This window comes from Lynx canadensis, chromosome B2, assembly GCF_007474595.2.
Source record: "Lynx canadensis isolate LIC74 chromosome B2, mLynCan4.pri.v2, whole genome shotgun sequence".
NCBI classification, from domain to species: Eukaryota; Metazoa; Chordata; class Mammalia; order Carnivora; family Felidae; genus Lynx; species Lynx canadensis.
Genome location: NC_044307.1, coordinates 136,903,476 through 136,929,368, shown reverse-complemented (window position 1 = coordinate 136,929,368; position 25,893 = coordinate 136,903,476). Strand labels below are relative to the sequence as shown.

Sequence of the window (25,893 nt, the reverse complement as noted above, 5' to 3'; positions counted from 1 at the left end):
GGAGGCGGCTGGGGGGGGGGCGGAGGGGGCTCTTGCCGCCACTGCTCTCTCGCCGCCTCTCCCCCCCGGCGGGAGCCGCTCTCAGCCTCTTTGCACTAGTCGCTCCGCTCTCTCGGTCATGTGACCTTAACGTAACCGGACAGGAAAAGCCCCGCCGCCGCCGCCGCCGCCGCGCCGGAGACACCGACCGCGGCGGCAGCAGCAGCAGCAGCAGCAGCGAGAGGCAGAGGCGGCGGCGGCGGGGAGAGCACGGCCAAGGCTGCCCAGCGGTGCCTCCTCCACACCCCCCGCCGCAGCAGCACCGGCGACAGGTAAGCACGCAACGCCTCCACCTCCCGGGGCCGGTGCCCACGTGCCGCCCCCGGCCCGGGCTCCGGGAAGGCGGAGGGGGGGCGGGGGCCACCGGAGCTCGCAAACGGTTCCGGCACCAACGGTGGCAACAAAGAAGAATGACCCCCGTCCCGGGGCTCCGGGTGAAGGCAGGCGGAGGGCCCGGACCACACGGGGACCCAGTTCTGGGAAGCGAGGGCAGGGGCGCCCCGCGGGGGCGGGGGCGGCTGCGCCTGGCGCCGGGGCTCTGGCCGCCTGACAAAACCATCCCCCGGAGCCAGGCGGCGGCGAGTCGGCGGCGGCTCCATCCGGGGCTTTGCGGGAGGGGGAGGGGACGGAAGCCGAGAGGGCGGGCGGCGGATCGGAGGGAGGGAGGGAGGAAGGGGAGGGGGGCGATTCGCGTTCCGTTCCCCGTTGCCGGTCCCTCCCTTCTCGCCGCCACCGCGAAGTGCGTCCCGAGCGGCGGCGGCCGGTGAGCGTCCCGCGCTGGAGCCCTGAGAGGCGGGCCCGTCAGGTGCGTAATCCTTCCGACGCCTCGCCGCCGCCTCCTGCTGCTGCCGCCGCTGCTTCTTCGGCGGCAAGGCCGCGAGCTGCGGAAGTGGGTTTGGGGGAGGGGAGCGGAGACGGAGGGGGAGGGGAGGGATCCGGTCCGACCGGAGCAGGCCCGGCCTCTCTGGCGCTTCTCCCAGCTGCAGCGGCTCCTACAGCTGCTGCCGCTACTGCTGCGGCTCCGCCTCCCCGCTCGCGGGCGGGGGCGCGCACGCGCGCTTCCGGCCTCCTCGGGTCTCGCGCTGTCTTCGGCTCTCGCGCGCGCTCTTCCCCTGGCCCTGTCTGACCACCCCCCGCCCCCGGCGCCGGAGCTGTTGCGCCAGCCGGGGCGTTGCGCACGGCGTAGGCGTCGGCATTGTGTTAAACTCCGCGGGACTTGGGGAGAGCGCGCGCGCGCACGCGGGACCGAGGGAAGCGGAGAGCGTGCGGCGTGGCCGGAGTGCGTCGCCCCTCCCCTCCCCTTCCCTCAGCCCCTCGGGTATGGGGGCGGGGCCGGGGTGCGCGGCGCCCGGGCCCGTCGGGCCCTTGCCGGTCTAGCCGGCCCCGCCCCCGGCCGGGCCCCCGCCCCCCCCCGGGACGGGGCGGGGCGAGGCAGGACGCCGCGGCCGTTGGGCCGCTCCCCTGCGGGCGGGGTGGATGGAGGCCTCCCTGGGCGCCGCCTGGGTGGACTGCTGCGGCCCGGGCTGCGGGTGTGGGCGCGTTAGGCCGGCAGGCTCGGGCTTCCGCTCCACGGGCAATCTGCGCCTCCGCTGAGGCCGAGGTTACCCCGGAGCTGCGCTGTGGTTTCTGGCTGCTTTGCCTTGGGGTGTGAGACCGGCGTCCGAGCCGCGCTCCCGGCCAGCGCGGCCCTCGTCTCCCACTCCCCCACTCCTCCGCCCCAGGGCTCTGAGAAAGGGAGCTTGGGGGCGCGGAGGCTGCTTCCCCGGCCCGAGGCGTTTTTCCTGTGTAGCGGAACCCCCAAACCATTGATTTTTTAAACAGGCTAAAAAGAGAACTGATAATGCATCGATGCTTAGGAAGCAAGGTTTTTGTCGCGTTTAGCTGGTAGTGAAAGGAGGCAATAGGAAAGCAAGGGTAGCAGGGCAGGCAAGAAAGTGATTGGGCCGGATGAAAATGCAGACAGTTTTTGCTAGGCCAATTGACTGCGAGAACTTGGAACTGCTGAACTCCTAATTATGCCTTAGGGAAATACCCCCCACCCCCGCCCCACCGCGGCAGTGTTCATTTGCTCTTCATCAAATACAATGGTCCCACTTAGTGTGTGTTTCCATTCTATTTTTGTAAGTTTTTGTTGCAGTAAAGCATAAAAAAGGTCAGAATTACGAGTTCACGGGCTCGCACGGAGCTCCGGGGTGCTCTGGGTTTCCCTAAATGGGATGCACTGTCCTTTTTAGGACAGATCATCTATGTCGACCCTGACGGAGCACGGGAGCAGGATGTACTTATCACTAGCATTTTAGTTTGAGAGGCCTGAAGCTTCAATAGGAAATCAGAATTAAGACATTTTAAGTCCTCCGATTTATTACAAAGCAACATTCATTGTTCAAATAGATTTTATTTTGCATTTTAAATAACAGGCCGTTATTAAATAATAGGATGTACATGCAGGGTGTTTTCAAACTGTTAAAAGGTAATTTTTGAGAAAAAAGTTCTAATACTGCATTCCTTCAAACTGGGCATTTCTCAATAAACTTGTGGTTTGTAGGTTATTTTCTAGCCAAAGAATTGACCTGTTTATTGACACCATGGTAAGATCTCAAAGCACAACTTTATACCGGTGGTATTAAGTGCCACAAATAGTAGTGGAGAAGACCATGAAAGGGGGACAGATAAACCGTCCCTAAAACTTTGCTGTACTGTATAGTCCAACCACTTGCCAGTTTCAAAGCTTCTCTCAAAGAGGGTGTAAATAAATGGTGCTCTGCAAACTTCTGCTGAAATACTCCAGCAGCAGAGTAAACACTGTGCATGTTTGAGGTCCACGATGACAATTTCTTTTTTATCTTAAAGATTAATATGGGGGCGCCTGGGTGGCTCAGTCGGTTGAGCGTCTGGTTGAGCGTCTGATTTCGGCTCAGGTCATGATCTCACTGTTGGTGAGTGTGAGCCCAGGGTTGGGCTCTGTGCTGACAGCTCAGAGCCTGGAGCCTCCTTAAGATTGTCTCCCTCTCTCAAGTTTTTAAAGGTTAATATGAACTTTGCACTGTCCTCAAAGATCTATACCTTTTTAATGTAAAAATTATGTAAAATATAAAGTTTTATCCACCTTGACCTTTTAAGATGTGCCTTGTAAACGCTACATGTCCCGGAATAGGGGGATGCGCTTTCCCCAGCTTGAGAATTCCAGACCTGGAGGTAGAAAGTGAAGGAGGCCTCTAAGGCAGGTATGTGGCATTGGCTGGGAATCAGCTTTGCAGTTGGAGACCTGCCATCTCTTACCTGTCTCGGTGCTGCATCCCGAGGCCCGCTGGCCTTTCCCTGAAGTCACCTTGGAACATTGAGCAAGTAGTGTGGTTCCAGCCTGTCACTGTAAAGGAAGGACTGCTGGACTGCTGGTCTGCTGGAGACTTTACCATAAATTTCAGAGTGCACGCGGCAGAAAAGGGAATTTATCCCTTTTCCTGATTCCTTATGGTCGCTAAGTATGACTCTGAAAACCTAAAAAGGAATTGAGAGTTTTTATTTTCCCGAAGAAAAAAAATTACAAACATTCTAAGCATTAGCTCGAGAACATTTTCTAAGCCTTTTTTATGTTCAAGTTAAGTTATATTTTTATTAGCAAATGAAACGTAAATAATTGAAATATTACTTTGAATCAATAGCAAATAAGAGCTAGTGTTTTACAATGCCAATATGCCATTGAGAGATGGAGCCAGTAGCCGCAGAACCAGGAGTTGGCAGTCCAGGATATTTTAAGACTTTTTTTTTCTGTTATGAAGGCCAAGTTAGGGGCTAGTATTTACACTCAAGCACATAATTCCCAGTTCATGTGGATGAGGTACACATCATATAACTTTCTGACTTCAAGAAAGCCCAGTGTGCAAAGACAGGAACTTATAAAGCATTTTTATGTATCTGACTACTCACAAAATGGTTCTTTTTACTTTGTAAGAGGTTTTACTTTACAAGAGGTATAGTTCCATTAAATTCTGTACACGCCTAAGCTCTGCACCAAGCAAGGATGAACTATAAGAATCATCTGAGAATAGTTTCAAAGTATATTTGTGTTCTACACCATGCCTACCTAGATGCTTAGATTCTCTGAGCCCCAGAGTAATTTCTGAAAGGGGTTGTCTAAGTGTGTTCTACAGACCGTTGTGAATCTCCAGGACCCCCTCAGGGTTCCATGAGGTCAAAACAACTTGTTTAATAATAAGATGTGATTAGCCTTTTTAGCTGTTGATAAAATGGGTCAACGTTGGAAAGATCTGCATAACTCGATGAGCTGACATTTTCCAGTGACCGATGGGTGATGTTAAAAACTGTGCATAGGTAAAAGATCTGTTAAAAGAGCAAGATAGAGCAATGAACTTTCCTTCCATTAGAGTAGGAAATTTTCATTCATTATGTATTTTTAGATCGCACAGCTAAACTGCAAGAAACTGCAACTTACCAAGTTTTGGTGTAGTATCAAAGAAAAATGTCCACAATCACCTAGAAAAGCTATTAAAATATTTCTTTTTCCAACTGCATATGTGGGTGAGGTTGGATTTTCTTTAATATTCAACCAAAAAAGATATCACAACAAAGTAAGTGGAGAGGCAGAGTAAATGCAGAATCCAGTTGTCTTCTATTACAGAGATTTGTAAAAACAGCAAATTAAGTTTTCAATTCTGTGTGATCATATGTAGGTTTCCTTAAAGTTGATTATAGCATAATGCCTTCAGAATTATCACTTTCATTAATATCAAGTCTTTATTAGCCGTAAATCTCTGATTTGTGGCTCCTTGACACAGCCTATCCCGGAACTACCTCCTTCTGACCTTCACTTAGAAATTAAAAACTAATTCCAATAGTAACGTCAGCAACACGTAATTGAAAAGGCAAACTCTTACAAATTCAATGTTTTTCAAATTCAAAATAAGAGCTATTGATTAGTTTATGCCCCACCTTTTTCTATTTACCGTCAAGGAGGCTTGACTAAAGAAATGTTAAGAAAAATACATCAACCTGTCACCACAACTAATTAAGACACATTTCCTAGCTTTGAGATACAATTTAAAAACATTAAAATTCAAATGACTAGTCCCATTCAGGTTTACTTTATAGGCCCTAAATATTAATTATTAATAATACTAATTGGAAAAGCAGTTTTTTCATCATGGTAAGTGGTCTGAACTACTTGAAAGAATCAATCTTACTTGTGGGTAGTGCTTTTTCTGTTACTGATGTGTCCTGTGCATTACAGTATTCATTTATGCTTCACTTAAATAAAATTAAGGACTTGAGAGGACCCTATTAGTGCCCTTGAAATGGGTAGTCTAAGTGGTGTTTAGTATCTTAGGAGAGCTATTATCCTCAAAAAGTGAGTCATCAGTTCCCAAGCGCTGTTTTGGTCTTCTCTCCTTATACTGAAAACGTAGGAGGAACTTGGGTTGTCAAACATAATGTGATGGTATTTGTCCCATTCAGCCGCACCTCCAAACGATGAGTAACTTCCGTAAGGATCAGCTCCACCTTTGCTGTGTGCTGGAAGCTGAAAGCTTCCACATCTAGGGAGCGTCGCATTATCAGTGTGGGAAACAGTGGTGAGGCATTAAATAATATAAACGGTCATTTATACTTAGCTCTGGAAAGTGTTTTTTACTTATTTCCACATGTGTCTTACAACCTCTGAGTTTGCTTAAGGAAAAGAAAACTTTGTACACATGTACATGCATAAAGAAGGCATTCTACAAAAACCCACTTTTAAGAATGGTCTCCCCTCTCCATCTCCACTTTTGTTCAGTGCCTTTCTGCTCACTATTCTGATTTAAGAAAGACAAATGATTTTTTTTTTTATTTAGTTGGTTTTTTTTTGTTTTTTTTTTTTTTAAGTTCCATTTGTAGTGTTAATTGGTTGAGGGCTTTATATAGGTCTTCAGTTTCATGTCAGATTTCATGCCTGCCCTGGGTGACTAGGATTAATTAGTGACAGATCTGTGGAGCCAAGTAGTACAGAGGAAAACATGTGAAATTTACACCCGGAAGACCAGGGCTCAGATGACTTCTGTTTGCCATTATAACCTCTCTGAACTATCATGTAGTAATTTAATGTTGTGACTTTTGGAGTCAGATACACCCGGCTTCTCCAAAGACTCTCAAGACATAAATCACAGCAGGACTTCAGAGCTCCAGACCAATATAACCAAATTATACTTCACACCTCTCCTTGGTCATCTCAAAAGTATCTTGGTCCCAGCACATCTGAACATAACCCTCGCGATCTTCCCCATAAAGCTGCCTTTTTGCCTGTATTCCCTCTCCTGGTGGGAATCCCCACGATCTCTCCAGTCACACAAGCGAGAAATCTAGGAGTGATCTTGGACACCTCAATTTCCCCCACCCTCCTCCCTCTAACTCACCAACCGATTCCGTTGAGTTTTTATCTTCTAACTACGTTTCGAATCCTGTCCCTCTCACCCCATCCTGATGGCCACCACCCAGTCTGTCTTGTCTCTTCTAGACCATGGGAAGGTCTCCCCTCACCTGGCTCTTCACCACTCCCGCCTGCAGTGTGGCCATCCTGTCACTTCCGCTGCAAAATCCCCTCTGGTGCCTCCCTGTTGCTCTTAAGATAGGAACCGAAATCTTTAAGAAGACCTGAGTCTCCAACTTCACCTAGCCTATTCCTTTCTGGCTCTTTGCCCTTCAGCCACACGGACCTTCGTTCAGTTCCCCAGTTGCATCTTGCTCCCACGTATCCTGGGGTCTTTGCAGATGCTGACCTCTGCCCAGAATACTCCATCCTTGCCCAGTTAACTCTTCTTCAAATATCTGCTTAACCAAGGTCTCCTCACAGAAGACTTCCCTGACCTCCAACCCGCAAATTGGACCCCAGTGCCTTATATTTTTCTTCACATTGTACATTTGTGTACTTGTTTGATTCTCCCCCTTGAACTCTGTCTGTATTCTGCATACCCTTTCATCCACTGTGCCTGGCACCTCAGAAAGCTTTCACCAAAAGCATGACGACTTCCCAGATCTGCGTCTTAGGAGCTGGCCTACATGTGGGCAAGTTACTTAACTTTTCTAACTCTGGTAGATTCCTTCTGGAGAGAGGGTAATTGGTCCTTGGTACATAATAAGTGGTCATTAATTATTAGTGCTGGGGTTATTAATATTATAATTAATACCGAATAGCGAGGAAATGATATACCATGGTATTGTTGAGGATTAAATGAGGAGTGTAAAGAGTATACTGTAAAGTATAAAGCACTATTCAGAACTTAATTGAAGTTCTGAAGTTCATGAAGAAGGATGAAGTGACATTTACAAATAAAAGACTTGGTTGGGGGCCTGGGTGGCTCATTCTGTTGAACACCCGACTCTTGGTTTCAGCTCAGGTCATGATCTCGTGGTTTGTGGGATCGAGCCCCGCGCTAGGCTCTGTGCTGACACTGACAGCGAGGAGGCTGCTTGGGATTCTCTGTCTCCCTGTCTGACCCTCCCCTTCTCGTGCGTGCATGCTCTCATTCTCTCTCTTTCTCTCTCAAAATAAATAAACTTTAAAAAGAAAAAACTTGGGGCATCTGGGTAACTTAGTTAGGCATTGGATTTTTTTTTTTTTCAACGTTTATTTATTTTTGGGACAGAGAGAGACAGAGCATGAATGGGGGAGGGGCAGAGAGAGAGGGAGACACAGAATCGGAAACAGGCTCCAGGCTCTGAGCCATCAGGCCAGAGCCTGACGCGGGGCTCGAACTCACGGACCACGAGATCGTGACCTGGCTGAAGTCGGACGCTTAACCGACTGCGCCACCCAGGCGCCCCTAGGCATTGGATTTTTTATCTCAGTTCAGGTCTTGATCTCAAGAGTCATGAGTTCTAGACTCACGTTGGCTTCCATGCTGGGTATGAAGCCTACTTAAAAAAAAAAAAAAAATCAAAAACTTTTGCTAAAATATAGCTCCCTTTCCATTGATGTGACTTTTTAGGTTAGTCTAGGATCATCAGAAATTTAACTTCCCGCACAGCACCCAGCTAGTCAGAGGCCAAGCCATGTCTGGACACTCAACATTCTTCTCTCTGAACATATAGTTATTAACAAACATGTAGTTTTTTTAAACATCAGACAATATTCTAGGTACTTGGAATAAAGTAATAAATGATAAATAGGACTCCATGCTGGCTTTCTGGAAGCACCAGGCAGACATAAGTAGACTGGCATGTTCACAGGTGCTCCAGAGGGAAGGAGAGCTTCCTGATCTTAAGGACCCGGGAATTCTGCAGAGGACAAATAGGGCTGGGGCTGGGGGGCGGTAAGTGGTGAGTCCCTCTGGAGGTGGCACATTCGAAGGTCTGGCACAGAGGTTCTAAGGCCCCCTTCAAACGGGCCTCCTTTCCCGACAGTGGGAATAAAATCAGGGGCTGAACTCAGCTTTGAGAGCGAGGCCTCTGAGCAGGGAGTGTTGCAAACTGCTGGGAGCCCAAGATTGGTCTGGGCTTCTGGACCTTCTGGTTGTAAAGAAAAATGCCCCTCTTCAGCTTTATCTCATTTCATCCAGCGTTTCCGAAGTGAGCGAGATAACATCACTTTGTCTCCATAATCATTAACATATTCAGATGAAACTGGGCTTTTGGTGATGCTTGAATTTCCGAACAAGTTGGATACTTGATCACTTCATAAAGATCATCAAGTAGATAATCTTATATCAAGAAAAGAACCAGGCACAATTTAATGTCATAAAATTTCATGTAGTAATTTTTTGTGCATGAGAAAATTTATTCCCTATAATGAATATAGTGCCAACAACCCTTCAGAAAAGTATTCTGACCTTATGTCTTTTCTACCCATTTATATTTAGAAGTCCCCCGTCCTACAGGGTACCTGAGTAGCTCAGTCAGTTGAGCATCTGACTCTTGATTTCGGCTCTAGTCATGATCTCACAGTCATTGGATTGAGGAGCCCCACTCCAGGCTCTGCACTAGGTGTGGAGTCTGCTTGGGATTCTCTCTCTCTCTCTCTCTCTCTCTCTCTCTCTGCTCCTTTCCCTTGCTTGCATGCTCACTCTCTCTCTAAAATATATATATATATATACTAAAAAAAAAAAAAAGTCCCCCATCCTACAGGTTATGTGAATATTTTATGACTTTTCTTGCAGAATAAAGAGGGACTGATACTGTTGGACCCCTAGTTTTGAGGTTGGTTGATTGGTTTTTAGTAGGTCTGTGAAATCGTAAAGTCTGGAAACCATTAGTTTGGATCAGCACGAGAGTATGTTGTGCAGAGTTAAGCAGGGGTTGGGTCATGCAGGGCCGGGTAGGCGGTGCTGAAGAATTTGGGTTTCATCCTAAAGGCAGTAGGGAATCGCAGAAGGATTTTAAGCTGGTTAGTAACATCAGATTTGACCTTTGGAAAGATCATCCTGACTCTTCCCTGTGGATGGATTCAAGGGCAAGAGCTAGAAATGAAGAGATGAGTAGGGAGGCAGAGCTAAGGTGGTGGGGGTAAGGAGTTGAAGTCGGTGAGCCCTGGGTGACTGACTGAGGAGTGAGGGAAGTGAGGCCCTAAGTGGAGTGGAGATCCCTGCCTTGGTCAAAGAGTGGATGGCTGTGCCGCGCACTAAGCTAGGGATACAGAAGGAGCAGGTTTGTGTCCGTGGCTTTTGTTGTCTTTGGGGGGAGATGAGGGTGAGGGGAAAGGGGACTTGAGTTGTCTTGCCTATCCTGAATTGAGGGGGTGCTACGGAAGTGGATTGGATCCCCACAGGGAGTCCACGGAAAGAGAAGCAGACTGTGGACAAAAGGCAGAGGGGCATCAGCAAAAGAGGAATCCTTGGTGGAGATGAAAATAGAACAGGCAGAGGTGATAGAAAACCAAAGCACAGTGGCCTCAGAGCCCAAGACAGTATTTATGGAGCAGGAGGAAGGGTATTAAATGCCGCAGAGAGGTCGAGTAAGCATACTCTGTGGGGCTGGGGAGCAGAGGTCCTCTGTGACCTTGCTGAGCCATTTCAGCGTGGGGAACGGTGGGGGGTGGGGGCACAGGAGTGATGCTGCTGGTCAGCAGTTGGTGGGAAGGGAAGAGCAGACATCCATTTCCACAAAGGGGGGGTGACCTCCACCAGAACCCCCCCCCCCCATAAAAGATGTGCCGTCTCAGCCAGTGCAGCATAGGCTGCATGGAAATGGCTCTGAAGGGGCCTTGAGGAGGAAAGACTTCAGATGGCAGCGCTATTGGCTGGGGGGCACTGCCTGAGATGCCCCCAGGCTTGGGGACCCCCCCCCACTCTGTCTTCTTGGACTCATTCACATGTGTGAGACTCTAGGGCGGAGTCTTATTTTTCTCCCTGAGAAAGGTTTCTTTGGTCTCTGAAGTACGATTTTTAAAAATGTACACGGTTTTGTGTTTCCTATGTGAATTTGGAACATTCTTCCCATTTTCCCTCCTCTTGTTTGGTTTTTTTTTTTTTCCCATCCCTGAGACCCCTGTACATGTGTTCTTCCCTCTATCTGCAAAAGACATGTTCAGTTTGTTTCCTATTCTAGATTGAATAGATCTCTAAATTGAGATCCTAAAGTAACGGGTAGACTCCCTTAAAAAAAGAAACATCTCATAGTTTTCTCATAGCTTCATTCTTATGGTCTTAAAGAAAAAAAAAAATACGTTTGTTTGTGGAATGAGAAGCCCTACCTTTTGCTCTATGGAAGGAGAGGCTGTATATCCATTAATGTAAGAACAAAACCTTCAAAGTCCTGTCAAACACTGATCAGTTTGATGACATTAAAACATAAAATTATATGTCAGAAATCTCTGTAAAACAAAATTAAAAGAAAGTGAGAAAAATATTAGGGGCATGCGGTAAAGGGCTCGTTTTTATTACGTTACAAAGGGTTTTTACAGATCAATAAAAAGACAAACAACCTGATTGAAAACCAGGCAGAGCTCATGAGGGGAATGCAGGAGGAAATGTAAATGATCAATAAACACAAAAATATACTTCCTCTCATCATTAAATCCATAGAAGGTAGGAAAACGAGCGTGGATCTGGCAAAGATTCTCAAAGACGTGGCCATAATACCCAGTGTGGCCAGAGTGTGGAGAAAGTGGCGGAGGGGGTTGGTGGATGGACAACTCACTATTGTGTGTCCGTGATCCTTGAATTTCTCGTAACAAGTACATATACTTAAAAGCAGCGATAAAAACAATATTTCCGAGGGGAGCCTGGGTGGTTCAGTCGGTTAAGCGACCGACTCTTGATTTTAGCTCAGGTCACGATCTCGCGGTTCGAAGTTCGAGCCCCATGTCGGGCTCTGCGCTGAAATCACAGAGCCTGCTTGGGATTCTCTCTGTCTGCCTCTCTCTCTGCCCCTTCCCGGCCTGCTCTCTCACTCAAAAAATAAATAAACATTTTTAAAAAATGTTGTTTAATCATGTTATAAGAGAATATAATAATATTTCCGATTAATTGTAAACATACTTGCACATAGCACGTCCTAGCAAATCAAGTGACCCTGTTGAAACCTCACTTCTTGCGCTTTCTGATTCTATAATCAAGGGCAAATCAGCTAACCTCTCAGCCTGTTTCCTCATATATAGAATACGAATAGCAGTAATACCTCAAATACCTTAGCGTGAAATTAAACGAAGAGCATATGGAAATGAATGGTCAAGGAAACACTCCGTAAATAACAGCCACTCTTGTCATCATCATCAAGAAATAAACAGTAATATGTTCTCGCACTTGAAGCTGCTGTCTGTCCGTGAATGACACCTGAAACCACCTAAACATGTAGGGAACCATGATCAGAGACAGAACACGTGAAGTAGTGTTCGCAGGTTGCTCTTCAAGGCGTATTACACTTTCTTGTAGAGAAAGGCAGGTTAGTAGGACGGAAAAGGAAGTCGTCTGGCACTTTTCAGAGAACAGCCTTGAAGGCGAGCTTCTAAAAGTTATATCCTGGTGGAGGTCAGGTTCGAGTGATGTTTCTTTGTAGTCCCTGCCACCCTGCAACCTGGCACCGTCTCTTGTTTTCATCCTGAACCCCAGGCCTCGTTTTCTGTGTCCCCTTCCTAATCTTAGCGCTTTCCCCTGCACAGGAAATATTGGGGGACGAAGGTCCTGATGCTTTCCACAGATTTGAATGTATAACTGAGCCTACGGTGTAGGTCTGGGTACCCAGATTGCTGCAGCCTTAAGTGACCCTCCTGCCTTTCGTGTTTGGATGTAACTCTGGGTAGAAAACACGAGACTTGACATCCTCCGGTCTTGCCTTGTGACCTGATCGGTCTCTTACGGTATTGATCCATCTCGTTCGTTCCTTTCAGGTAACACTTGTTAATTTCTGAATCTGCCAGATCATCCCTAGAACAGGAAGGAGAGTGGGGAGATCAGTACCAGCTTAGTAAGAATTGCCATGATCTGTTTTTTTTTTCAACGTTTATTTATTTTTGGGACAGAGAGAGACAGAGCATGAACGGGGGAGGGGCAGAGAGAGAGGGAGACACAGAATCGGAAACAGGCTCCAGGCTCTGAGCCATCAGCCCAGAGCCTGACGCGGGGCTCGAACTCACGGACCTCGAGATCGTGACCTGGCTGAAGTCCGACGCTCAACCGACTGCGCCACCCAGGCGCCCCGATCGGTTTTTTTTTTAAAGCGTATTGATCATGTATTCTCCAAACTAGCTTTCCCAATTCTGTAGTTAAACATCATAGTTATCCTTTTTTTTATTATTATTATTATTAATCTGGCTAATTAATTGATGTGTGGTGGGTTTTTCTTTTTTTTTACTTTTTATTTTTAGACAACTATAAATACACGTGCAGTTGCAACAAATAATAGAGATCCCGCAAGCCCTTTACTGAGTTTCCCCTAGTGGAAACTCGGTAAACTGAGTTTCCTACTTGCTAAACTGTGCTCCCACATCCTGGCCAGGGTGCTAACGTTGACACAGTTGAGCTGCAGAACATTCCTATCACAAGGATCCTTCATGTCGCCCTTCTGAAGCCAAACACATTTCCCTCGTGCTCCCCTCACCCTCTGTTACTAATCTGTTCTCTGTTCCTATGATCTTGAAGAATGTTAAATACATAGAATCATGCAGTATGTGACCTTTGGGGATTGGCTCTTTTCCCTCTGCATAATTCACCCACCTTGCTATATGTACGTATCAGTAGTTCATTTCTCCTTGCTGGCTGTGTTGTTTCCTGTGGTGTGGGCATACCACACTGCTTAACTGTTCATCTGCTGGGGGACACCTGGGTTGTTGCTAGTTTTTGACTATGAGGAATAAAGCTGTTGTGGATATCCACGGGTAGGTTTTGGTGTGAACATAAGTTTTCATTCTCTGGGATAGATGTCCGTGAGCATAATTGTTGGGTAGGACGGTAGTTGCATATTGAGTTTTTCTAAGAAACTGCTCTTTTCCGGAGTGGCTACACCATTTTACGTTCTCCCCAGCAGTGTTTGAAGAGTCTGCTTCCTTGACATCCTTGTCAGCATTCGGTGTTGCCATTACTTTATTTTGGCCATTGTGATAGGTTTATAATGAAATCTCATCGTGGTTTTCCTTTGCTTTTCCTTAATCGCTAATGATGTTGGCAATCTTTTCAGGTGTTTACGGACCATTTGCATATCCTCTTTGGTGAAATGTCTCTTCAAGCCTACTGCCTATTTTCTGAATAGATTTTTTTTTTTTCCTGTTGGGTTTTGAGAATTCTTTGCATATTCTCTGTATACCTGTCCTTGGTCAAAAGGTTTGCAAAGGTTTTCAAATATTATTCTCCTGGTCTTTAGCTTGCCTTTTCAGCCTCTTTTAACAGGACCTTTCACAGAACAAAAATTTTTAATTTTAATGAAATCCGACTTACCATTTTCTCCTTTTATGGATTATACTTTTGATGTTAGGTATAAAAACTCTGTATCTAATGCTAGATCCCTAAGATTTTTCTCCCATTTTTTTTCCCCCGAAAGTTATAGTTGGGTGTTTTACCTTGGAGTCTGTAATTCATTTTGAGTTAATTTTTATAGAAGGTATGAAACTTAGGTCAGGGCTCTTTTTTTTTTTTTTTTTTGGTCTATGTCCAGTTTATCTACGCCATTTGTCAAAAAGATTGTTCCTGCACTGAGTTGCTTTTGTGAGTTCGTCAACAATCAGTTGCGTGTATTCATGTGGGTGCTCATCAGCCCTGGGTGCTCCTTCTGTCTCACTGGTCTGCATGTTTGTCCCTTCGACAATACCACACAGTCTTGGACACTGTAGCTATCTGATGCATCCTGAAGTCCGGCTGACTCATCCCAATTCGCTATTCTTTTTAAAAAATTATTTTAGCTCTTCTGGTTTCTTTGGCTTAACATTATACATTTTACAATATCCCTATCTATAGCAACAAAAAAATCTTGCTAGAATTTTAATAAGAATTGTGTCAAACCTATGTACAGACTTGAGAAAAATTTATGTTCTTACTGAGCCTTCCTAACTGTAAATACGGTACATCTTTCCATTTTGTTAGATATTCTTTGATTTTTTTTTCCCTTCAGCGTTATAGTTTTCAACATACATGTTTTGTTAGTCCTACACATGTTTTGTGAGATTGACACCTATGTATTTCAGTTTTTGAGTGATTGTAAATGGTATTATATTTCTAATTTCAGTGGCCACAAGTTCAAAGTTAGTGTATAGAATTACAATTGACTTTTTCATGTTAATCTTATAGCCTGTCCGTGGTGTTGCCAAACTCATTTATTAGTTCCAGGCGTTTTTTTGTAGATTCCGTGGGATTTTTTTCTGCATAACAACAATGTCATCTGGAAATAAGGACAGTTTTAGTTCGTGTGTGTGTCTTTTATTTCCGTTCTTCCTTTATTGCAGTGGCTAGAACTTCCAGTACTATGTTCAGTACTGAGAGTAGGCAACTTTGCTCATTCACAGTCTTAGAGAGAAAGCATTCGCTGCTTATAACATTGAGTCTACTGTTAGGTATAAAGCTGATCTGTGTGTAGTGAGCTGTTATAAATACTCTTTGCGGGAAACGAGCAGTCTCCTGATTTGATGAACCGTCCCCTTTAGAGGCACTTCCCCTGCTGGAGATAGATTCAGGCCAAGTGGTTTGCTACGGTGAAGTGTAAGGAATGAAGACCTTAGAATCCGGACTCAGAACACGCAGATTTAAATTTTGGCTCCCCTGCATTGGAGCTAGATGGCCTGGGCAAATTATTTACAAAGCCCAATTCCTCCTCCACAAAAAAGGGAGAAGAGCACCCTCCTCCGTCCTGCCTCCGGGAGTGCAGGCATCCAGGGGAGTAATTGTATCACTGCCAGGGGCGGCCCTGCCCACACTGTAGGAGCTGGAAAACTGCCCCAGTTTAGTGAGATCTTCACTGTACCCTGCTGTGGCCCCACCCCAGCACCTTAATTGGTCTCTGTGGAAGTTTTGACAATTTCTGATAGGTCGTTAAAATTTGCATTTGGAATCTTAAACTATAAGACTAGCGGATCTGGGGGTGTTGGCTGTCCCAAGAGCAAACAACTGAGTCCATTTCTTGGGCAGATCACGTAATCCCCCGATTCACGGTCAGTGTCATCATCTGTAAAATGGAAGTGAAGACAGAGTTACTTCAGTGGGCTGCTGCGAAGACTGAGTGAGTTTACGTAACATTGTTAGCATGACACGTTAGCTGTGATCGTTACTGTCGGTGACTGTAAAAAAGGACACATACTTACTTGTGAATCACCTTTCTTAAAAAAAAAATTGTTTGCTTTGCAGATTTTTAAAAAAATGGATTTGGCCAACCATGGACTTATTCTTCTGCAACAGTTAAACGCTCAGCGAGAGTTTGGTTTCCTGTGTGACTGCACGGTTGCCATCGGCGATGTGTACTTCAAGGCACACAAATCAGTTCTTGCTTCATTCTCCAATTACTTTAAGATGTTGTTTGTCCATCAGACCAGGTAACTAACGTGGTTGATAATAATCTAATGACTGTAGACGCTGAACTTCCATGGCCCTCTTTCCCTCTGAACCTGCTCTTTGCCCATCCAGACCATGGGTCTCACCTCCTCTCCCTGGAATCCTAGGCTCCCAGGCTCCCAGTTTTCCCTCGTGACCTCACTTGCCAACCTACCTTGCTTATCTTGGTTACTCATGCTTTCAGTAGCCATTGAGAATCCCTGACCGGCAAGCCCTCAGCAGCGCACCCCCCCACCCCACCCCCATCCCCACCCCCACCCCCGCTCCCCGGACCCTGGCTGGGTGTCCCCTGCACAGCAGGATCGACAGCGGCCTCCTGGATCCCTTTCTCCCACTCCTCTGGCCCCACCCCCACCCCCGAATCTCCCCCCACACACACCCCTGAGTCTCCCCCACCCCCCATGCCTTTCCCAATCTTTATCCTGGTCTGCCAGTCTAATGGGAAGCTTGAGGGCATGAATTCCCCAGCTTCCTTCTTTTTTTTCTTAAAACATCTCAATCTCCCTCCGTATCTCTGCTTGGTTTTTCCTTCCCATCTCTCCTGCCTCGGAGAAGAGGACCCTGGATGTCCAAGGAAAAGGGATCTTCCTCCAAGCGTCGTGCTACCAGATCCCGCCTCTTACTTTTTTGTTCTGTACTTTTCACCGCGCGCTCTCTCCCCACGTTCGAGTCCCCGAAGGATCCACGCCCCCGACACCCAGTGGTGGCGTCTACTTGACTTACAGGGCAGTTTCTCCTTTATTTCACTGTGGAAGTGTTCAGAGGGCGAACCGCAGCCTAGCTCGTGCGCCCCCCACCCCTCGTCCCCGCTGCCACCGCCGTGTCTGCCCCATCTCTACCGAAATCATTTCTCAAACGTCACCTCTTGATCAAAACCACGGCTCTTCTCTCAGCCTCAGTCCTAGGCAGCATTTGCTGCCTACTGTTTTCTTCCTCTCAGGGTTGTTCTCTGCGCTTTGACAATGCAGAATGTCCCGTTCTCCTGCCCTCTGGGAGCTGTGCTGAGTTTTGGTCTCGGGCCCTCCATGCTTCTTTCCATATGCACTCTACCCCAAGGGGAGCTGCTAGTGCTCCTGGATTTTGCCTCTGCTGGAAACCACCAGTTTACAGCTCTGGCCTTGACCTTTCTCTGTGTCCTCCAGAACTCTGCTTCTCAAGGCCGTGAGGCTGGCCGCTTGTGGGCTTGAATGGAGTTATGTGCCGGTCTGAAGCGGAGTTAGGCCTTTTCTGGGTCATTCCCTGACCTCCCTGTTGATCTCCAGGTGACCTGTTCTTCAAATCGCTCTAAAACCCTATCCTCTGGTCCCCTGAGCCATGTTCCCTCACACCCCTTTTGCATTAGTCCTTTCCTTCCCCTTCTCACTTCCTTCCATTTCCTAATCATTTTCCACGACTGTGAGATTAATATTTCTGAACAGTGCTTTGACTGTAGGACGCCTTGGATCAGAAATCCCCTCCGTGGTGTTACTCCTTTGATCACAAACCTGCAGGATCACCTCCGCACATCGAAACAGCACACACGTTCCTTGTTCTCTTTCAAGGCCCCTCAGGCTGGCAGCCTGACCTCCAAACCCCCTTGGGACCGCCCCTCCCACCAGGCCACTCCACTCCATCAGCCCAGCGCGCCCCCCCCATCCAAAGTGATCAAAAGCCACTTCTTTCCTCTCCCACATCTCCTAGCACTTTATTTTTGCCCCTTACAAGATCCACGCATTTTCCCTGTGTTGTTCTTTGTGTATTTCTCTCCCCTCCTCTTTTGTAAGTTTCTTGAGGGCAGAGACTGGGTTTTACAAATCTTTTTGAAAGCCCCAGTGTATAGGTCCGGTATTTGTACATAATAGCCACTTGTTAAATGTCTGGGGGAGCAGAATGGGGAAACAATAGGAATAATGGCAAGCAGAGGTTGCTTTATCTCAGGCACTAAGGATGTTCCCTTTTAAGGACATGGAGACTTCATAACTAATGGGTACTTAGAAGTCTCCACACAATGAATGAAACTCTCTTGAAAGGAGGAAGATTTTCATTTGGGGGAGTAAAAGAATACAATATAATGAGTTTTAAATAGATGCAAGAAACTTAAATGTAGGGCAATTAAATGCCTTTGTAACAAGGAAATGTGGGATCTGTGTGGATAGGAGCCCCAAATGTAAGCAATCAAGTGTTGTTGTTGGAGGAGGCACGCGACATTTCTCATGGACACCAAGCAAATCCTGGTCGAAGGCCAGAGGCACGCTTTTAAACCAAGGCGTTTTTTGCAAGGTTGCTCTGAACAGCCACCTGACTACCCAAAAGGTGGACTGAGAATACGGTTTTTTGCACACTTGGTTTAAGCGTGTTTTAATGCCTGCAGAACCACTAGCTATATCTCTGCCTCGTGTGCAGCACTCTGGGAAGTTTTAAATCTTGTAGAACTACAAACATAGAGCTCCCAAAAGTAAAACCGCAGAGGGGCAAGTTTTGCTAAGCACAACCTCCTGATGAGGTCGGACATTATTTAAAATTCCTTATTTCCAAAGTTCATTAAGCCCATCTTTTACTTTGATATTCTAGTAAAGGAAAAATTAAAACTGAATTACGGTGGAAGTTTGCATGAAGGGCTCGTAGCTGTGCTAAAACTATGTTTTTCCCATAAAAGTGTTGTCTCAAGCAGACATCTGCAAATCAAACCACATAGGTGTAATTATCTTGTGGAGAGCTATGTCCTTCCAGAAGGACTTGGAAATGACTGAAGTCTGGCCCATAGCAAGCTGAGAGGTCTAGCTGCCTGGAAGGGAAAGCAGTCAGAGAGATGGCTGCAATGTGACCTAAGGAGCTTTTTTAAATAACTTTTTTTAAGGGTCTCCACGTGTATATGTGTGCATGTGTACTTTTGCTTCAAGAAAAAAAAGTCAAGAAATGAAGAGAGCTGGTTTCTGGGAACCTCCCTGGGCGCCGCATGAACTCCCAGAGATTCCCCGCCTCCCTCTCCCTGGTGCGTCCTCACCAGCCCAGTGGGCCACTTTGGGGCCCTTCTCCCTCCGGCCTGGCTGGGTCTCCCAGCCCCATTTCTTCCTTGCCTTCAGAGACTGCACACAATTCTTTAAAATCTGAGCTCTGCTGAGTCACCACCCTTTGTGGCACTAGACAGAGGACAACCTGTACAATAACAAAATAGGGGAAATGACAAAACTTATAACAAAATTTTGATGGAAAGAGGCCCTGCTTGGTAGTTCCCGCTCACAGATGCTGCCCCCGTTTGGATTTCTGCCCTTCCCTTTGCTTTTTGGGAAGCCACGGGTCCCTTCCTTCTGCCTGGAGGAACATTCCATCCTGGCAGAACAAGGGTGCCCTATAGTCTCCTGGGAGTACTTTGTACTCTAAAGGCCTATGGTTTCCCGTTCTCGATTTCGGAGGGGATTGTTTGCATGACTAAAGTATTCCCCACACATGATCCCTGAAGCTTTGTTTTGAATATTGAACTTCCCTAGAGCACCTAAAGGCATCCCAGTATACACCCAGTATTGTTGGCAGTCGCCCTGTGCTTCAAGGGAAGACCGCCTGTGTTTGCATTCCTATTTAAAGGAAGATAAATAAAGCACTATAAAAGTCTCCAAAGGAAGATGAGTGATCTGTGTGTCTTTTTAAAAAATAGAATCACGTAAGCTCTGTTCTTTCTGCTGCTAAAGTGCTGCCACTTTTTATGCTTTGACTTTTCATACTTTGTAGTCAGAGGTTTTTCACATGACTATTGTATGCATTCATCTTGAAATATACACACGTTGATAGCAAAACAGCAATTATTCAAATCTGTTGTCATAAATTGCTATTACAGTCACCTTTAAAAAAAATAGAATAAAATGTTAAATTTGGAAGAGCAAGGTATACTGTTACTATTTTAGCATGTTGGAAAATATTTATTATTAAGATAGACAGCTAAAGGAGACAAAAAGTTATAATAGTAAGTGGTATAATAAAAAAAAAAATGATTAGGGGTGCCCAGGCGGTTTAGTTGGTTAAGCGTCTGACTCTTGACCTCACTCAGGTCTTGAGCTCAGGGTCATGAGTTCAAGCCCCGTGATGGGCTGTGCGCTGGACTTGAAGGTTACTTAAAAAAAAAACAGATTATAAATTCTAAAGGCATTCAGGGAAGCTGCCTTTGAAGTTGAAAATGCATTGTCTATATTGTCTGTAGAATATAATTCACTGAGTGGATGATAGCACATACCTCATAATATATAGATAGATATCATTGCTTTCTAATGATGCATTCGAATTTCTGTCATTACTGATGGTTTAGGAAGAGTTCTTTGGGACTTGAGTATAGCTGCTTGACCAGAATGATGTTTCTGGAATGAGGCAAACACGAACGTCTAAAAGTTAGAAAATCAGCAGTGCCACTATCTGCTTTAGGTGTCTCAGATAAATCACCTAACTTTTGGTGATCTCAGGTTCCAGATCTGTCAAATGGGAATAATCAGATCTGCCTTAAATGCCACATAGGATTGTTTTCATGCTCTACACAATTTTGGTGTCACGGGTTTGGAATTAGACCAAGATTTAGTTAGACCCTCTTACTAACTGTGTGGTTTTGAGCAAAGTAGGAATCTCTTTGAGCCTCAATTCCTCATCTGTAAAATGAGAATTAATGGCAACTTAATGAGATAATGCCTGTGAAGCCCAGTTGTAATTCTGGTGATGGTGATGGTGATGTTTTGGTAAGTTGTCCCGGAACTATTTTGTGATGCAATTTAGCAACACTGGGAAGGTGATCCGGCCCCAGTAGAGCTAGAATGTACCTCCATCTCTTAACGGTGCTTCCTCCTCCATGCTGGAGGGAGATCAGGGAGCTGCAGAGCACAGAGTCAGGTTTTCTTTTTCTTTCACTTTTGTTGCGTTGCTCTCAGGCACTGGTTCATTCTAGCCCAGGTCCGCACACCCCCCCACCCCCCATGTCATTTTACAAATGAAGAAACTTTCTTATCGGGTAGATTGCTTGATTTACTTTGAAAGATCACCTGCTGAGCTCTGGATGGCACTGGGTCAATAGAAGATGCCAAGACTTTTAGCCAAAGATCTCCTAGAGTCCTACATAAAAATATAGTGTGATATGATAGAAATGTACATAGATTATGAGGAGAAAAACTTCTTCAAGAGTCTAGGGGCTAAGATGTCATATTTCTTTAACGGGAACTTTTTGGTTCCCAGTCCTCGAAAATCTACTTATCGTATTTCTCTCTGTTCTTAATATAATTAAATTACATAGGTGCCAGTTATCTCCCTTGAGTATTCCATTTCACGAAACACTAACAGTAAGAAATGGGGAATGTTCTCGTTTCATTTGCCTTCTTTTTTTTTCTCCAGAGTTCATGTTATCATTGGAGATGCGAGTTGACATTTCCTTACAAATTGTTCACTTGTTTCTTTCAGTGAGTGTGTCCGTTTGAAACCAACTGACATACAGCCAGATATTTTCAGCTATCTCTTACATCTGATGTACACGGGAAAGATGGCACCTCAGCTGATTGATCCCGTTCGGTTAGAACAGGGGATCAAGTTTCTGCACGCTTACCCACTGATCCAAGAAGCTAGCCTGGCCAGCCAAGGAGCCTTTTCTCATCCCGACCAAGTTTTCCCGTTGGCCTCTTCCTTGTACGGCATTCAGATTGCAGACCATCAGCTGAGACAAGCCACCAAGATCGCTTCGGCACCCGAGAAACTCGGGCGAGATCCACGGCCGCAGACCTCCAGGATGAGCCAGGAGCAGGTGCCCGAGGCCCCACCGCTGTCTCAGCTGACGTCCAATCTGGCCCAGGTGAATCGGACACATCTGACTCCCTCGGACCCCCTGCAGACCTCGCTGTCTCCAGAACTCGTTTCCACTCCCGTGCCTCCCCCTCCCCCTGGGGAGGAGACCAATCTGGAAGCCTCTTCGTCCGACGAACAGCCCGCATCCCTCACCATAGCCCACGTCAAGCCGAGCATCATGAAGAGGAACGGAAGCTTTCCCAAGTACTACGCCTGCCACCTGTGCGGCCGGCGCTTCACCCTCCGCAGCAGTTTGCGGGAACACCTCCAGATTCACACCGGCGTACCTTTCACGTCCAGCCAGCCGGGAGAAAGCCGCGTGCCCCTGTCTCTTTGTAGCAACGCAGCCGACCTGGGCAAAGACACCATGGAAGTGCCTGAGGCTGGGATGATAAGTGACAGTGAGCTGCAGCACATCTCCGACTCTCCCATCATCGACGGGCAGCAGCACTCGGAGACGCCCCCGCCCTCGGACATCGCGGACATTGACAACTTGGAGCAGGCGGACCAAGAGAGGGAGGTAAAGAGACGCAAGTATGAGTGCACGATATGCGGCCGAAAGTTTATCCAGAAGAGCCACTGGAGGGAGCACATGTACATACACACCGGGAAGCCTTTCAAATGCAGCACTTGTGACAAGAGTTTTTGCAGGGCCAACCAGGCCGCCCGGCACGTATGCCTCAATCAGAGCATCGACACGTACACCATGGTGGACAAACAGACTCTGGAACTCTGCACGTTTGAGGAAGGGAGTCAGATGGACAACATGTTGGTACAGACCAACAAACCCTACAAATGCAACTTGTGTGACAAAACGTTCTCCACTCCCAATGAGGTTGTTAAACATTCGTGCCAAAACCAGAACTCGGACGTTTTCGCCCTGGACGAGGGGCGGTCCATTCTGCTGGGCAGTGGGGACGCAGAAGTAACGGAACCTGACCACCCAGTGTTAGCTTCCATCAAAAAGGAACAGGAAACAGTGTTGTTAGACTGAATGTTACCTATCTTTTTAAAAACTGTCGTTTTTACAGAGACTGTCTCCTTTCCCTTGCCCCAATTCAGAACTGTAGTTCTCCATGGCATGATACAAACAGGTCCCTGGTCCCTTTGTCCACCTCACCCCCTCCTCCCCCAACCCCAGCCCTTCCTCCGTAAAGGCTTTGTGCATTATCAACCTGGAACATGTTTACTTTAATTCAGGGGATATTGGAAAGATAATGGTCAGTAGTACTTATAAACTCATAGATTTTGAGACGTTTTAGATGATTTAAAAGCAAACTTGGAACTAATGAAGGGTCTGTTAACAAAACACAACAACTAGAATGCAATTTGGTAAGCTAGAATTATGACTCTCCCTGGGTAAGAAGTCTTCCTTCTCAGAAAGTGTTGGAAAATACAGCATGCTTCTTAGAGATACAGCTGGGCTGTGTACTATGCAAAATCTAGGTGTGGGGGAAACTTTTAACCCAAGAAAACACTCTCAGTATTTATTCTCCAGGTGTCTTATTTCAGAATGCATCCTTTGAGATTATGTCCAGTCGAGAAAAATCATTAGTTAAGAAATCTACTTGAACAGAACACAAGAGAGAAAAAGTAATAATGTGATGGCAATCTTAATTTTTGGATAGAACATGACAAAGCTGTGAGTTGTGTGTGTTTGTAAGAGAAAATGTGTGGGTATTTGATATAAACAGGTGAATTAATGCACATGCCTTAGCTAATTGCTGGCTTCTCTCAAAGCTGAACAGTAACAAAACTCTCTGTTTCAGTTTCTGACAAATCTGTCGGTTGTTTTAAAAATCAGATTTGAAAGTCCTGTGCAGTAGATTGTCTTTCTGAATAGAAAGTGACACGCTATTCCAGCAGTTGCCAGTGTTAAATCTGTTTTAGCACCAACCAGCTGCTTCAAATCAGTGTGTGCACGTAGGAACGTGGATCCTAGAGGGGAAGTTGTGAGCAAAGCATGTGGTGACTTTAATGACTTTAAAAGTTAATGCTAATAGTTTACTGGCAACATTTGTTGAAGCATCAAAAATGGCAAAGAAAAATCAGGACAAAAACGCCTAATTGCTGATTGGAAAAAACAAAAAAAAACCCAAAAAACAACTTGATTTTGATGTTAGTCTCCACTTTTTTTTTTTTTTTTAAACACCTGAAATTTCCTCCATTGGCCTGAAAGCAGTAAACTGTGTCCACGAATCTTTCCTTACGCCAATGACAGAATGGTCTCACAGGACTAAACAGGAGCCAGAAATAAGGACCGAAGGGGAAAGGGAAAAACAGTTCATAGCTGTGCTGTACGTATATGTTAAAAACTGAATATCCCGTCATCCTGTTTCATGTATAGTTGAGTTCGCAGATTTGTAAGTTTTTATACATACTTTCATGGAATAAACATTTAATTAAGTGAGTATTTTATTTTATCTGTGTATCAGTTCGTCTGCCCAAAAAGCAGGAGAAGTAGAGACAAAGGCCTCTCTTTGCTGCCTCTCTCTGTCCATCTGCAGAACCGTGGGCGGGTCCCCTAACTTGAGCAGCATTTTCGACATCTGTAAAACGAAGACAGTGGCAATTGTGGATCGTCATATTGTGGGAATCAAATAAGTCAACTGTATCCGAAAATGCTATGGACAGTCCAACCTTGGCCAGGAATGGATCTGAAAGTCCAACTTTCCCAGGGAAGAAAGAGACACCAAGAGGCGTTTACCTCAAAGTGACGCACGTTCGTGCTGTGTAAACCTCGGTTCTTAAATATTGAGAGGTTTCCACTGATTTCCTCTGTTGAAACTATATTCACATCTCCCAATTTAAATGAAAGTCTTGAGCCAAGTTAACTTCTCTGAAATTCTGTGGAAGGGGAGATCCAGGCATGCCTCACAGGCCTCCGCAGCACTCCAGGCAGCCTCAAAGAGACATGGGATGTGGCCGGAGGCTCTTAAACAGCAGAAAGTCATGGGAATCACGAGGGATCTGGTGGGTGATGAGAGAGGGTAAGGCGCCAGCCAGCCCCAGCTCACTTCCCGCAAGTTGGTGGAGGGGGGAAGGGCAGGACCTGTGTTCAGCTATTCATTATGGGTGGGGTGCAGGGCTCTTAAGCGTTAGTCTGTGGCCACCTCCCCTGGGACAGACCTGTCAGTTCCCTCCATACCCTAGAATGTTCCATGGCTGTTGAATCCCAAGAGGTTATAAATTTAACAATTTATTCTTAATTTTTGATGGTACTAATTTAAACAAGCTTTGCAAGTTTCAGTCGATGATGTAATCAGTCTGAGCCCCTTAAGCTTCAGAAGTGACTTAAGCTGTCACTCTCCACGTTCTAGCCCCTATTAACACTCCTGGTTCTATTACTTTTCTTCATGGGGAAAACAAATTCATTCAAATTCATTCAAACAAAAACTCATTCAACAAATCGAGCTAAATAATAAATTTGTAAAGTATTGTAGGATTTCACTTTACCATGAGAAATACGGCTGTAATGGGAAGAAAACGTTGCCATTCAAAGGTATTTATTGGGGCACCTGGGTGCCTCAGTTGGTTAAGCGACTTTTGATTTTGGCTCAGGTCATGATCTTGAGGTCATGAGATGGAGTCCCACATGGAGTTCCACGCTGGGTGTGAAGGCTGCTTAAGATTGTCTCTCGCCCTCTCCCTCTGCCCCTTCCCTGCGCACGTGTGCTCTCTCTCAAAAAAAAAAAAAATATTATCCAATAAAACTGGAAATATATACATACATATATAAAGCGACTTTGGATAATGACCTAAGAATGGAGAGTGGAGTGGACTCCAAACCTTCTTTTTAAAGTCATAGGGGGACACCTGGCTGGCTCAGTCAGTAGAGCATATGACTTTTTAAATTTTTTTATAATGTCAAGTTAGCTAACATACAGTATATACAGTGTGCTCCTGGCTTCAGGAGTAGATTCCCATAATTCATCACTTACATGCAACACCCAGTGCTCATCCCAAGTGCCCTCCTCAATGCCCATCACCCATTTTCCCCTCCCCCTACCCCCCCCCCCATCAACCCTCAGTTTGTTCTTTGTATTTAAGAGTCTCATGGTTTCCTTCCCTCTCTGTAACTATTTTTCCCTTCCCTTCCCCATAGTCTGTTAAGTTT

General features: G+C 46.0%; 1 protein-coding gene across 2 annotated transcripts; it reads left to right on the top strand.

Moving 5' to 3' along the window:
- Positions 1-238: 238 nt before the first annotated feature.
- ZBTB2 (zinc finger and BTB domain containing 2) lies at positions 239-24,192 on the top strand. 2 transcript variants are annotated; one of them, XM_030316594.1, is made up of 3 exons: positions 239-311; positions 15,789-15,973; positions 21,399-24,192. In XM_030316594.1, the coding sequence occupies exons 2-3, from the start codon at positions 15,801-15,803 to the stop codon at positions 22,768-22,770; spliced, it is 1,545 nt and encodes a 514-aa protein (XP_030172454.1). In that variant the 5' UTR covers positions 239-311; positions 15,789-15,800; the 3' UTR covers positions 22,771-24,192. The 2 variants fall into 2 exon arrangements, with proteins under 2 accessions (XP_030172454.1, XP_030172455.1); XM_030316595.1 differs by lacking the exon at positions 239-311 and adding an exon at positions 759-844.
- Positions 24,193-25,893: the final 1,701 nt, after the last annotated feature.

Bases quoted from the DNA above. Each gene is read 5' to 3' on its own strand.
- ZBTB2 (XM_030316594.1), top strand. From the start codon at position 15,801: ATGGATTTGGCCAACCATGGACTTATTCTTCTGCAACAGTTAAACGCT. The intron at 15,974-21,398 runs GTAACTAACGTG...TGTTTCTTTCAG, and splicing joins TTGTTTGTCCATCAGACCAG to TGAGTGTGTCCGTTTGAAAC.